Source organism: Neodiprion pinetum, chromosome 3, assembly GCF_021155775.2.
Source record: "Neodiprion pinetum isolate iyNeoPine1 chromosome 3, iyNeoPine1.2, whole genome shotgun sequence".
Classification (NCBI taxonomy): domain Eukaryota; kingdom Metazoa; phylum Arthropoda; class Insecta; order Hymenoptera; family Diprionidae; genus Neodiprion; species Neodiprion pinetum.
The window spans coordinates 23,619,934-23,634,172 of NC_060234.1; the positions used below are offsets into that span (position 1 = coordinate 23,619,934).

Genomic DNA, 14,239 nt, shown 5'->3' on the forward strand with positions numbered 1-14,239 from the left:
GAAACATTTTGTTTTCCGCGTACTATAAAATCAACTAAAACTTTTGGTCCTACGAAAATACTCTTCGATTCGATGTATGTTAACTCCGAAATTTACGTTGCAAAAAAAACATGGGATGCTGGGGGGCTATACGTTAATTCGCTCCAGGTTTCGATTCGTCTACGTCTCTAATACTTTTAGAATATGTCTGACCGGGTGTCTATACCGCCTGGTGAATCCGAAAATTCTCAAAGAATTTCTCGCGTTATGTCACGCAGAAAACTGATATTGTACAATTTCATTATATGTACGAATTGAAAAAAAATTTTCCTACAGTGACTACAAAATTCTAGTAAAATGCATATCGTTACGATAATGGTTTAAATATTGTTGAAATTACAATAAAACGTCAATGTGATTATAGTTGTCAATATTACGTTCTCCGGTTATAGCATCATTGAATCTGTTGGTTTAGTTTACTAAATTTTTACCTTAACATCAATTTATTGTCACTCACAATCAGACATCAAATTATTGTTACAAGAAAATATGCATAGCTCGAATGCCCGGATAGTAAAACATAATAGATTTTCTCCTTAAAACTTTAAAATTCATTTCCACTCTGTACCTAGGACCATATCAGAAAAAGGCAATAGTTTAAGGACTGCGCAGTAACCACGACCAAAAATTTCTCTCATCGTCCGCCTTTGGTGGACACCCTGTATTAGTACGTCTACCTGCCGTCGAAATTTATCGAGGGTTTCGAAAACCCGGCACTGAGAATGAATCGACAACAAGCGAGAGCCCCTGGCGGTAAAAGAACTGCCGCTGCAACAACGGCGGTTAGTTCTTCGTTAACCGGCAACCGGGCCGCGCGTCTCGAGGATCCCGAGGTTCCACATACTGCATTAGCCGCAGCTAGGAGACCTTTTCCGATAGCTCAGTCACTCGATTGCCGTCAATTAAATCGTTTAATCATACGTCCACCGCATGTGAAGAAACCCGACCGCCGCACCGTTAGATCGTCGAACACCAGCAGTTCACGTCCGCGGTGTTGGACATATTCACGTAGTAAAAGACTGAGAAGATAAGGAAAAACTGGAAACAAACATTCTCTAATTCGAAAACAAAGAAAAAAAAGAAAACAAATATCGCTACACCTACTACCGAATTTAATTTGAGAGCGTGGTAGAACGAGATAAAAAAAAAAAAAAAAAAGAAAAAAGTGGAAACAAATAAAAGGACCTAAAATGTCGGAATATAGTATCGATTAGTGAAGAGAGAAGTTTTCTGTGTCGAAACAGAGTTACTGCGGGCAACTGTAACGTGACGGCTGCCCATTGTCTCCCTATCCCAAGGTCCCAAGGGCGCTTAGGGTGTGATCCAGGGATGGCGTAACAGCTGCCGAAATATTCCTGTTCCCCCGCTGTAAAATATTTCCCGCACTCATAGGTACAGCTCGTGCCTGCGAAGGCCTTTTTTCGATTCATCCGCGTCGGTTTAAACTTCGGGGCTGATCGAAACGTTCGAAAGATGAAAGTGCAACGGTGAGCAGAAGTCGAAAAAATTGGAAAGAAGTCGTCCCGCCGCTCCGTGTGATCGAAAAAACTCTCCCGCGGGGAGGGAATCCCCGAATTACACGAGACTCTGATAAGGAGACTCGTCACTCCGAGACGTATCGGTTCAGACACGAAGTAGTCGCTTCGGTGAGTTCGGCCAATTCGGATCCTACGGCGCTTCTGGCGACATTCGCGTCTCGGTTCGAGCGTCGAGCGGTCGTCGCGCTCGTAATCGCTAAATGCCGTCACGCGCTCAGGCGTGATTTAATTTTTTCGCGTACCGGGTGCGAAAATGAGACCGGACAACCCTGCTCTCGGTGTAAATTTTCGTGAATATCGGTGAACGCCGAACGGTCTTGTTTCAAAGGCGTAGCGAATCAATTTGAAATGGAAGTGGAAAGCGCAAAAGTGAGGTTGTGAAAGTAAAAGTTTTTTATACGTAACGAGAAGCTAAAAAAAACTACGCAACTTTTGCTGTACGTTGTTACACGATCACTCCTACGAACAGACGCCTGCGTCTTCGTACTATGACCAGGATGTCTTACCTGTCTTTGACCAAGGAAGAGGAGGCGAGAATGCATCCCATAATGACGGTTCGTTGGTATGTGTGAATACCTTAGGGAATTTTTTTTTTTTTTCTTTATTCTCTCTACTTCATTCTCTATTCTTCTTCGCCTTTTCCTTCACGTCTCGCCGGTCGAACACACGTGTTCAGGTATGCGCGAGGCTTTCTTTCTCAATGCCGTGACATGTTCTCCGATCGTTGCGCGGGTCACATTGTCACAGACTCTGTTATATGTATATATATTCTGTATTACGTGATTGCGTATGTTATATTGTCTTCCAGACGCGCCTCGTTGGCCTAGTATTGTTATCAAATTTCACGTTGAATAAGCCCTTGATCGTTACCTAGCTTTACTCGCGTTAGGCAATGTTATATCGGTTATCGTTGCCGATTAAAACGATTCAATTTAATCGTCGCTTATGGTTGTTTGTATCTGGAAATTGAGTGAAAACTTGGCCAATCAACCAACCGATTGGTATTTGATTATTGCCCCTCAATCAACACTGTTAACCGAATCGGAGAAATTATTTCGTTCGATTCGACCCTCTGGAATATATTATGAGATTTAATTTTTTTTTTTTTTTGAGAATAAAATTACCGGGACTGTCGTATTCAACGATTTCAAAGTACATCTGCGAATGTAACTTGAAAATAGTTAGAACGAATTCTTACCGCAATCCCTGTCATTTTTACTTCGTTGAAACTACTGTCGGTATTATTATCGTTCTGCGTGTATATCGAACAAGTTTTCTATTCGAATAGCTTCGTTGTTCTAAGATATTCTCACCATTTGTATAACCAGTTCAACTGTGGCCAATTTATTGTTTTACTCGTTATCACCGTTCGCCCATCTTGCCTGTCGCGATCGTTCTTAAAAATATTCAAATACAAGCAGGTCGTTAAAGAAAATAATAGAAAAAATATATAGACTGTTTTGGTGCGGATGGAGTGAAAACCGGGATAATCGGTCGAGTCTCTAATTACCTCAGAGGTTCGTGCAGGCGTAAAAATAAACTCAATATTAGTTTAGAAGTGTCGCTCTCGTTTATAACGGCCAGACGTATGTATTATTAATGCCACTTGAGATGTATAAAACATACCCTAACGCACTTTTGACCTCCGACGTTCTTGACCTCAGGCCGTCGCCGAATGGAATCTTGATTCGGATCGTCGCGTCTTCTGCTTAACGTCAACTTTCAACACTGATGCTTGTATATATATATATATATATATATATATATATATATATATACGATGAGATGTATCTTCGGGGCTAATCACCCGATGGGATTTCCCTTTGCGAATTCACTTACAATTATATATATATATATATACATGCATCGGTGAAACGCCAAAACTCAAATAAGAGTAAGAAATATATACGGAATTGATTAACCGAAAAAATGATAAATTGAAAAATCGATGAATCGCACAATCCTAATGAAACTCGAGTTTTTGTACCATTCCGATGGAACTTCTCTGTGATTTATATGACAGCACATTATTTTGATACAAGTTGGATCAAAGATGTGCTTAAAGCAATGCCATTTTTCAATTTTCAAAAACTATTCGTTCGATAAGCACACTTGATTAACTGATTCAATTGCACATTTGATACTCTCACGTCACAATTTCTTTATTCTGTACTTTTATTGATGAAATCTCAGCAGTGGCAATTATACATTAGATATGTGCGAAGAAACGGTGCATTGAGTGTTAAATAATAAACATATTTCTTCTTAGCTTAGACGAGAACATAAACTTTGCTAACTTATCGCTTTGTAGTTTATAGACGTACATTGCGTATAAGATAATTACGGACAGTATTTATTCTCCGGTATTTTGGTAAAAACATATTTTAATTTACCGCACGTATTTCGAAGAAATACGACTCACGATTTCAGCACTTGATTTTTCATATTAGTATGCAAGGTGTTATACAAGGTGTTCACTAATTCTGGAATCAATTATCAGTAACTTGGACTGTACAGTTTTAAATCGGTACTTAAAATTCAGCACAGATTTTCACGTTTTCATATTGTCTCATTCGTCATGGAATATACGAATCTACGTTTTACGATTGTACAAAAATTCTCGCTAGAATTTTTGTAAAATAGTTGCGAAAACGGCAATTTTCAGCTTTTTATCCGTTACCAGAAGAATGTTTTGCTACTGTCGAATCAATCGAATGTTCTACGTTCATTGAATATACAACTTGTAACCAAACAAACAGTAATTTCGATCTATTATTGTAAAATGTCTCATCACATTATCGAGTTTAGTTAATTTAAAGAGAATGAAAGTGTAGTACAACATTTTTTTTATTACAACAAACAAGTATCAGTAAACGGACGGAAAAAATCTGGTTTAAACAATAATTACACGTAGTTGTATTATAAACTATGCGATAGAATTCTTACGAAGTTACGCATAAATCCCATGTTTACATTGTATTATATAAAGTACCTAATGTGCCTATAATACCTGTATTCATACAATTGCGGTATACATTAGATTTTCCTCGTTCAATCGGCGGGAATTTCAATCACAAGCAAAACATTGCACGGTACGATCCGCGCAAGATATTTCGGTGAAAGTAATTTTTTACCCTGATTCCACCAGAACTATCTCGACGTTGCGCAATTCTACTTGCTTTTCAAACTTGGAATCGAATATCGATTTATCTCAAGTTTCGATTGATTAAGTTTTTCGAAAACCCAAGTTTACATGTTCTCATCGTGTGTTAAATTCAGGGTAATATTTACCCTCAAGTTTACTATTTAAATTCTTGGTATTGTAGAGCTTGTAACCATGTTTCATCTGCTCATCGGTACCTTCTTATTGGAGTTTCCCGCAAAGCTTACGATCGTTCGAAATTTCACATACATACATGAACATCATCCATGAAATTATATCAAAGCTGGAAATGATTAGTAACGGATTTTGGATAAAAAAAATTACAAACAAAATCAATTTCAAATTCCCGAATTTCAATATCATTTCTGTTTTCATATTTATTCACATTGAATGTCTATTTACTGAAAAGAAACCGTTGAATTTTCTAACTTGTATCGGATTCTATCGATGTTTGTAGACGGAACTTATTCCATCAACCAACGATCCGATCTCCGATAAAATTATCACTGAATTCATTGGGAACCGTTAATTATTCCTTTATACGTTTATTTTTACCGACGATAGAAGACACTCGATGTAAATACTTATGACGCAGTATTCATATGCCACGAGCCGTTAACGGAACGAGAATGTTATATGCGCATAGATATTAAAATAACAGGACTCCGGGCGAAGTAACGATGCGATACGTCAGCCTGTCTTCGTTTCGTTTGAATACCTGTAGGAGATACTTGGGTAAACTAATCGCCGGAGAATTTTAAACCGTATCTATATTATGCACACGACTTCGCGTGATAAAAGAGAGAACATTTTCTCCCGGTTTATTCGACTAGATTTGCGTACTTCCATATCATATATTGCGCAAATCGTAACGTTTACGACGACGTTACTATTTTCGATTTATCACGGTGCTTGTAGGATGAGACGCTTTTTTTTTTACCGTACTTCGTATCATATACAATTACGTAACCATCAACGTAAATTCAAACGAATTAGTGCGCACAAGGTGCCGAGAAAATCTAATAGATTCATTCGATTTAACTCTACGAGACTCATTTTCTTCTGAAGACTATTTTCTATAAGGTCACCGAAACACTTTTTTTCTTACCGTGGTGGGTATCGTTGAATACATGCATAATCTCGCGATATTGCATCGATATCGGTTATAATCAACGAATCGTCATATTAAAGTTACTATTTAAAGAGAAAAACAAAAATTCTGAATAGTAAATACGTAATCGCAGAGTAAAATCTAACGAATTATTAGAATTTTAATCATTTCCAAGCGATTTGGAATAAAACATCGACATGTAAGTTTCCGTTGACACTTCCGGTATTTTGTATCGTTTTGTATTTGTAAAAATGTCTTTTTGTAATTGTGAAAGATTGAAATTTCATGTAAATTTTTTTCGCGCAACATCGTGTAAACTAAACACAAACAATGCAATCTTGAATTTCATTAATCAATTAAATTTTCACGTGCATCAAAATCTCCAAGTCGCATCAAGAAAAGAATTAAAGTGGACGAAAGTTGCATCGTTTCATAATCCTTTTGAAATAAATCATGAAACTTGTTATTTGCTTATTTCAGAATAAGATTTTTAAGTCAAAAAATGAGAAAAATTTATTTTGCGTTCTATTAATTTCGTTTCATTGTCTTATTAATCAGAACAGTTGTTCGATTTTTTCATCGCCCTTATATTTAACGTCCGTTTAACTTATTTTGATACGGTTTCGCGATTCCGAGCCACAGGCATCGAAGAATGTATTTTTTTCCACACCTTGAAGTCATAGCATAAAGTGGTTGAAATAATTCAACCTTACAAAATTGTATCTTTCACGCACTATTTGGACACGTAAAAATCAATATTGACGTGAAAGAAGTCGGGATCCGGAGTCGGCTGATTGAAGCGGCCTGAAATTCATGAATTCATCCAAGTTCGCAACGTTAAGCGTGACGACATAAATTTTAGGAAAATCGTTATTTCACTACCTCACAGTTATCTGAAATTCAAAGAAATGATTTTTCCTCAACACTTCGCCATGCACTTACCGTTGCTAACTTCGACCCAACTACTATTGGAATTTCCCATACAATAACGATTATAATGATGCACAGTGTGACAGAAAAATTAGCTTCATCTAAACTCTTTTATCAATATGATTTTCGTACTCCGAGATATCGAATCCGAAGTAATTATCGTGTGAAAACAGACGCAGAGCTCGGATGCTAACAGAACATCTGCTTCGGAATACGATACACCTGTGCTGGTTTCAAATGTCATATTTAGAACTGCACCGCCCGTACTAAATTACTCTCCTTATGCTTTACGGACCCGCAAGATACGTGTTACATAAATATCAAAGTCTCTCGTCTGTGGCACACAGTAAGCATTCAATGTTCCATACACGCTGTTCAATAATTCGCTTATGTTGACAAAGCAAGTTTTTTTTTCTCACCGGAATCGTTGATCATCATGATTTCGTATAACCGTTCCAAATTTGAACATAGTTTTGAGTTGGAATTATCACCACTAGCAAAACAGTAAGACAATGAGTTATTTCAATCACTGATTATCTTGTGGTTAGAAACAAAAATTGTTGAGGACTGTAAATTTCTCGCGATGTGTGATAAAAGTAGATTTTTTTTTATAATAAGCATATATATTTATGAAATGTCAGACACAAATAGCGATCAATTATAAGCCGACCTTTTCTTTTTGGAAAATATGCCAAACTATGTCGACTATCTACTTTCTTTTCCGTTGAGTTTATCATTGCAGATGAATAAATGAATAAGCGAGTTTATGAACCGCATTAAAATTGCCACGTAATTCATATCTGCGATCAATCATTTTCATTAATACCAATCAACTCGGAATACAATTTCCAGATTGTCTTCTATTTACAATCGTCCAAATTAATTTAGAATACTTTGAGCTGGCAATGCTGTGGAATTAAATCAATTCGGCAGGTTATAAATCACACTTATTCACCTCAATTGATCGCCTCATTTTCGGCTTTAACTTGGACGAAATTCATGTTCAACTTAATTTCTCTACCAATAACGGTTTGATTTTAATTAAAGTGGAGTTGAAGTCTACGGATTGATAACATGACGACGTTTTATCTCGAATTTAATGAATAATATTTAATACATTGATATCAATTTGACCAATGGCTTGAAACGTATGACAAGATGAACGCACTCAGTTTCTTTTTAATAACCAGAGCTATCAATATCTGTCACCTAAATTGCATCTTTATGCGTATGGTTATGACCTTTGTATTTCTCCGACTCGCAGTGCTAAACGGTTAATATCCATAATATTGCAGAGGTGGAATTGTTTTGTATGTTTCAACTTATTTCATGTTGAAGCTCCAGCCTAAATCTCTGTTAGGTAACAATTTTGTTCTTATCTCACCACTTTACGTATTTTCCCGATTTATCTTAACAGTATTAATACAATATTATTGACAAAGTTTGTATTCATTTGAAAGAGCCAAACGCGATAGTTCGGTTATTTTAGACCTTCTTTGTTATTATTGTTATGGGATATTTATCTCGATATTCCCTTTGCTTCTTTCAATTACAATTAAATCCAAACTTATGCGCGGCTACTGTTTTAAATTAGTTATCTTCAATTCAGGTCAATTAAATCCAATTAATACGCAATTGGAGTCAATTGGTTTAGATTTATTAACAAACATATCGCAATATTTTTTCGCATATGTATTTTCTCCCATCTCGAAGAAACGTCGCGTATACGAGAATTTCGTTATATTTTTTCCGTATTGAGAATTCTATCGCTTCCCTTGAATTTTGCAAAATGAGGAATTCGCAGCTACGAAATTGAAATTTAAGACAGGCAGGATTATTCTCTAGAAAATGGAGAAGCAACTGGTAGGCACCGGCTTTACTCTCACGTGCGACTTCAATTATATGAACAGCTCAGCTGTAACTCGATATAATATATGTATAACTACTCTGCATTATTACGTTGTGCAGCAACTCGACTTCGCAGACTTTCTGCCGTCGTCAGCTGAAACGAACATTAATCGCAACTATTTTTGCCACGTGGTAAAACCTCTGCATATTCAATACCACATGCATGAATTTACTCATTTGATACTCGGCACTTTTTTAGTTGATCATAAGTTTATCATTTATCAAATTTCTGGACTTTATTGTTGCGTGAAAGAAAACTTTTTTTTACACATCTGTATTCGGCGTTGCATGTAGAGTAGAATAAAACTATCTACAGTTTTTTTCCTTCAACGATGCGCGAGTGTGGGTAATACACAAAATAAGTAAAATTTCATTTGGTCGGTAAAGACTGGCTATAGCTTCTTAATTACCGGATATACGACGGAGACATTGAAACTCTTAAACACAATTGCGTGTTACGTACAATCTTAAAAAACGTCACAAAGACGTCTTTGTTGGACCGTTTTGAGGCATCGAGACTGCAACATAAAACCACGCCTGAAAGATACGTTTCTTTCACTCATTGACCGAAAGACGCCTAAAAGACGGCGAATGCAACATTTTGTCATTTGTCCTAGACGGCAGATAAAAGACATCTTAACACTATCCGTACTTCACAAAAAAATTTAGTGAAAATGTATTCACTACGAATACATTTTCGGATAGTTCCGCAACTTCTCTCTTTTACGTATTTTCTGCGCATCTGTCATCAAATTAATGACTTCGGAAATAAGATGAAAATAGAAATCGACAAACCACTTTTCTCAAGATTATTCCAATTATAGTTTTGGGCAGGACCTAACATTTGGCGTAGATTAGTGCTTCGGAATGAGAAAAATTTAAACCAATATTGAGCAAAATCCCCGTCGAGACCCGATCGCACATATTTTCAACACTCTACGGCCTTAAGAATAATTGTGAAGTATTCGAGTTAGCAAAATACGAGCATGAGTATATTTGATTCCGGAGTATAACATGTATGGTATAATCAAATTCGGACTATCCTTACAAAATTATAAAATAACAATAGTCACCTATTTATCTATTCCATAAAAGATCATCGTTACGCTAACGTTAAAAACTTCGACTTCATCCTTTGCTTTTTTTCTCTATTTTCACCGATAATATTTCCAATCGCCTTTCGTGTTTCAATATCGATTATAATTGGAAAACAATTTTTTTTCTCCTTCAGTGTTATGATGTCCGGTGATTCTCCGCCACCGCCGTTGAGGACGTCAAGTCCGCCTTCTCCTGGCTTCGATATCCCGGACGATGCTCGAGCCGGCAAGAATTCGCCAACGGGAACGGCGAAGATCTCGAGGTCGACGGCGGATACGGAGGCGATCGAAGAGGCCATCCCGATAATCGACACTCTGCCCTCGCCGGAACCGAAACCGAAGATCGAAAAGAACGGCCAGCAATTCGACGTCGTTGACGGGAAGAAGAAACTCGTCGAAGACGAGGAGCCAGATTCCTGCGTTATAAAGTGTCTCTCTTTCACGCAGCAGTGCTGCGAGTGTACGATACAATGACCGCGAGACTCTTTCGGCACTGTGTATGCATGTGTGCATATGTATGTATGTGATGTTATATATATAGGTATATATTTGGGTATGTTGGTGAAAACGTACGTATAGAATGAACTATATTGACGCGTTGTATACCTGCTAACGTGGACTCGTGTATGATACAATAATTATGGTCGGAGTACGTCGTGCCAATAAACGATATATTTATACGACATCGTTTATTGGGGATTATAAAATTTATAAAGTTTTCTTTGCATGTAATACGTGTAATCCTTACATCACGTGACCGCTGATTGCAACGATTATCAGATATCACGTCTCGACGCTCGTGTAAAACTCATGTACACTCGGGGACAATTAATCTGAGACGGCTAATTTTTTACACTAAAAAATTAGCCATCGCAGATTCAGTGTCCCCAAGTGTACACTAATCACGGAGTAGTGATAACTCCGTGACAAATAATGTTCATTAATGCCTTGGACTTCCGGCTAACTTTTTTTTTGCTCCGAAACAAAATGCGAGCTCGATTCTATACGAATTAGACAATGAATGCCGATGCAGCCGACGTGAGAAATTGGGATTCATTGTATCTTTGCATAATTCGTATAGAATCAAACTCGCATTTCTTTTTGAATCAAAAAAAAAGTCAGCCGGAAGGTTTAGATGTTTATGCATTTTACCTGCCAGTGTTTTTGTGAAATTCGCTGCTCAATGCCAGCAGATAGGCAGCCGAATCTACACTTCAAATATATAGCGGTACAAAATGTGGCTTTGGTTTGCCTTAATCGCAGAGTTTCACAAAAAAAAAAAAAAATCTTGGTATGCAAATTTAGATAGACATTACTTTCTTTCGAAGTTCCAGATTAATGACATCAATTTTATAAAGGTGTATAACAGTATTAGAAATTCCAGTCGAATTAACCGGTAGTCACCGGTTTGATAGTCGCCAGGTTTAAAATTTGTCACGTCGGAATGTTAAACTAACGATAAGTCAAAGTCATTCGATAGAATGAAATAAACTGAAATTGCAGTGCTTCTTCGCAATTTGTTTTTAGACCTGCTCTCGTCAATCACATTATTATCGGTACTACAAAAAAAAAGAAAAAATAAAGGTGTCAAAACTTTGTTGAATTGAAAAGAAAGTTCAGACTGTTTTTTAACATGGTGTAACAAATGTTAGAAGTCTGATTTTTTTTTTATGAGAATACTGAACACAGTAGAAGTAAAAAAATTAATCTGCATTTTGTAACGACGACCGTGACTCCTTGGGGGGGGATCGTTGCTATAAAGTTGCATTGTGATCATTAACAGCGAATTATACAATATACATTCCGTTACGAACTGCCAGGTGGTCTTTGAAATATAGCTGTCGATACTCAGAATATTCCGACAAGTTTGAGAACCTCTGTATTGTATATTAAAGTAGAAACGTATTGTATTTAATTGAATATAGAGAATTATGCCCGGAAAGATCGCACTTTTATTTACTTGCGATGGAATTAAGACGAGCCACAAAAGAAAGTGAGCAGGAATTCTTGATTTCTGTCAATTGAGTTGCTACGGTTTTAACCACGTACCATAGTAATAATTCCATCTTTAGAATTCGGAAAAATGTCAAATTCTAACTGGACGATTTAAGATCGATGTATTAGTTCGGCGAATAAGACATCTGGATGAAAAAACTTGACTGGCAAGTTATCTTTTTAATAATTATGCTGTAAACGGTATATTGTAATAATAACGAGCAAATCATTTGTCGAAGTAACGCAACATTTTTTATCCTACATCGTGTATTTTCAGCTACCTTAATAAATTTCAAAACGTTTATTAATTAATCGATTAGGTCAAAGAAGATTTACCATTTTTTTTCACATCACAGGCTCACGAATATTATTTTTATAAATAAGATACAAAAATATGTGTATAACGCGAGTATTAAAAAAATGTTTTGAAAATAAGTAATAGAAGGACAACGAACAGATATAAAGGTATGATAAGAAGAAAAAAGTATTGCGTGGATAGTATATTCGAAGAACAGCTACAGGAGTTATTAGCTAAGGATACAAATTTCATACGAACAATTTATTGAAGAAATAAATAGGGAATTAGATCGTTAGTTTTGTAAGATCGCACCAGGACATAAGATTTAGGAGGAGCCGGAAGTTGTCCTGCAAAAGTGGGCCCAATTTCGCTCGCAGCGTGGCAGATTCAGATTTCTGAGTAATGTACGACCATAAAGCTTATAACCGTAGAATGGATACAGCGACGTTTTTACGGTCCCAATCGGACTAAGAGAACTTCTCACAAGGAAGATATCGCAGTTCGATATCTCCGATTTTAATCTAGTTCATATAACATATGTCGCAGTGATAGAAACATTTCAGCCTTGGTTTCATTCAAATACGTCGAGCGCATCAAGACATCGCCCCGTTGGGTGCCCGTCTCTGAGGATCCTTTTCACCTCCTTAAGGCGTTTTATGGCCGGTTTAAAAAATGCGTGTCGCTTGGTTTTCGATGCACCGCAGCAATATATATGAAATAGATCAAAATCGGAGAGATCGACCTGCGATACTTTCCTCGTCAGTGCAATCTGCAGTGCGATCTCGGATCTGAAAGGTCCAAGTAAATTGTCGGTATATTTTGTCCAAGCATCTGATCCATGTAACCAAACGCAATAAGGCGCATTCCCCGAAATTTCTGAATCTTCTTCGGTACTACCGAACTCTGTAACCGCAATTGGCTCTCTTTTTTTCGTGGACTAAGAACAGGACTTCAGTCTCCTTCCTAACAGAGCTTCGTGGGTCGCGACTTGCGTCGTTTAGTTATTATAAATAATTCAATTGTTTAGCCTTTATAAGTCAATGTTTGCAAACTACGAGGGTTACAGTTGGCGTTTACTGTATATAAAGACGTTCAGCCCCGAGCTGATATTTTTTCCGGCTAGGTGTGTTCGAGTGGGAATTTTATTGCTATTATGAAATCCCAATGCTATGTCGCCCGGTCAACGCAGTTAGTTGTTCATAACTTGTAAATTGTATCCTAACTTCCGGCTTGCACCGCTAGCTTTTCACGCGCGTCAACTTACAAGCTAAGAGATTTTTATGACGAGTTTCATAAAAACTAAATGTCATTTATGACAAATGAGCTAAGAAACTGCACACAAACAAAAAAAAAATCATCCTTCTCTATTTTTGATCAAGTTTATGCTGTCTTGCTGTTGGGATCTGATATCTTACAATTAGCAACATCGTGTCAAGGAGAGACAGTACCTAGCTAGTAGCTTTCGTAAATTTAATCCTAACACTAGAGATCAGAAAACTCTTCAAGCTGTACGTGGCTTTTACTGTGTTGTACAGCAAGCAAGTGGTAAAAATATTTTTGTGTTTGATTATGCGACTTTATTCGAGTAATATGTAAAATAATAGTATTTGTCGTAAGGCATAATGCGAAAATAAGTGATTTTATTCGGTCGGTCAAGAATTACTATAGCATCCTACTGCCGTGAAGAGTTATTTCGACAATAATCGAAGATATAATTTGTGCAATCCATATGTCACAAATATTAACGAGGTACTAGGTGGAACGTTAATTGACGATCGTAATCCATGGAATTCATGAATACACATTACAAAAAACATGTGCAATAACTAACTAAATTCTGATCAAGTAATTGAAGCAAATTAATGAGGTGTTCAACCTTAAAAATACTTCAACGTGCTACAGAGCCTCCGTTTTACAAATATCAAGATCAGAGCGCTGCTGAATTAAAACAGATATCTATTTTCTATACAAGTTTTAAATATACACACGTTCGTATTGGAAGATACATTTGTTATATTCCTTTCCTTATCCTATCTCCCCTTCCATCTGTCACTGCTTCTTGCAAAACGAATAGTACAGAAAAGTAAACTAAAGCATAGTTATTATCGAATGTACCTTAAGACCTTGTAAATTCGGTTAGCGAATAATGGTTAAAAAAAA

General features: G+C 36.8%; 1 protein-coding gene across 14 annotated transcripts in view; it reads left to right on the forward strand.

The window, feature by feature from the left end:
* Positions 1-12,019, forward strand: part of LOC124213589 (uncharacterized) — a 38,297-nt gene extending 26,278 nt beyond the window's left edge. For 13 of the 14 annotated variants that reach the window (XM_069134553.1, XM_069134559.1, XM_069134556.1 and 10 more), the window contains one exon: positions 9,921-12,019. In XM_069134553.1, coding sequence (XP_068990654.1) covers positions 9,921-10,260 — 340 coding nt within the window. In that variant the 3' untranslated portion in view covers positions 10,261-12,019. Of the gene's footprint in view, positions 1-1,662; positions 2,140-9,920 lie in introns of those variants that run through there. The other variant, XM_069134560.1, reaches the window with a different exon arrangement.
* The last annotated feature ends 2,220 nt before the right edge of the window (positions 12,020-14,239 follow it).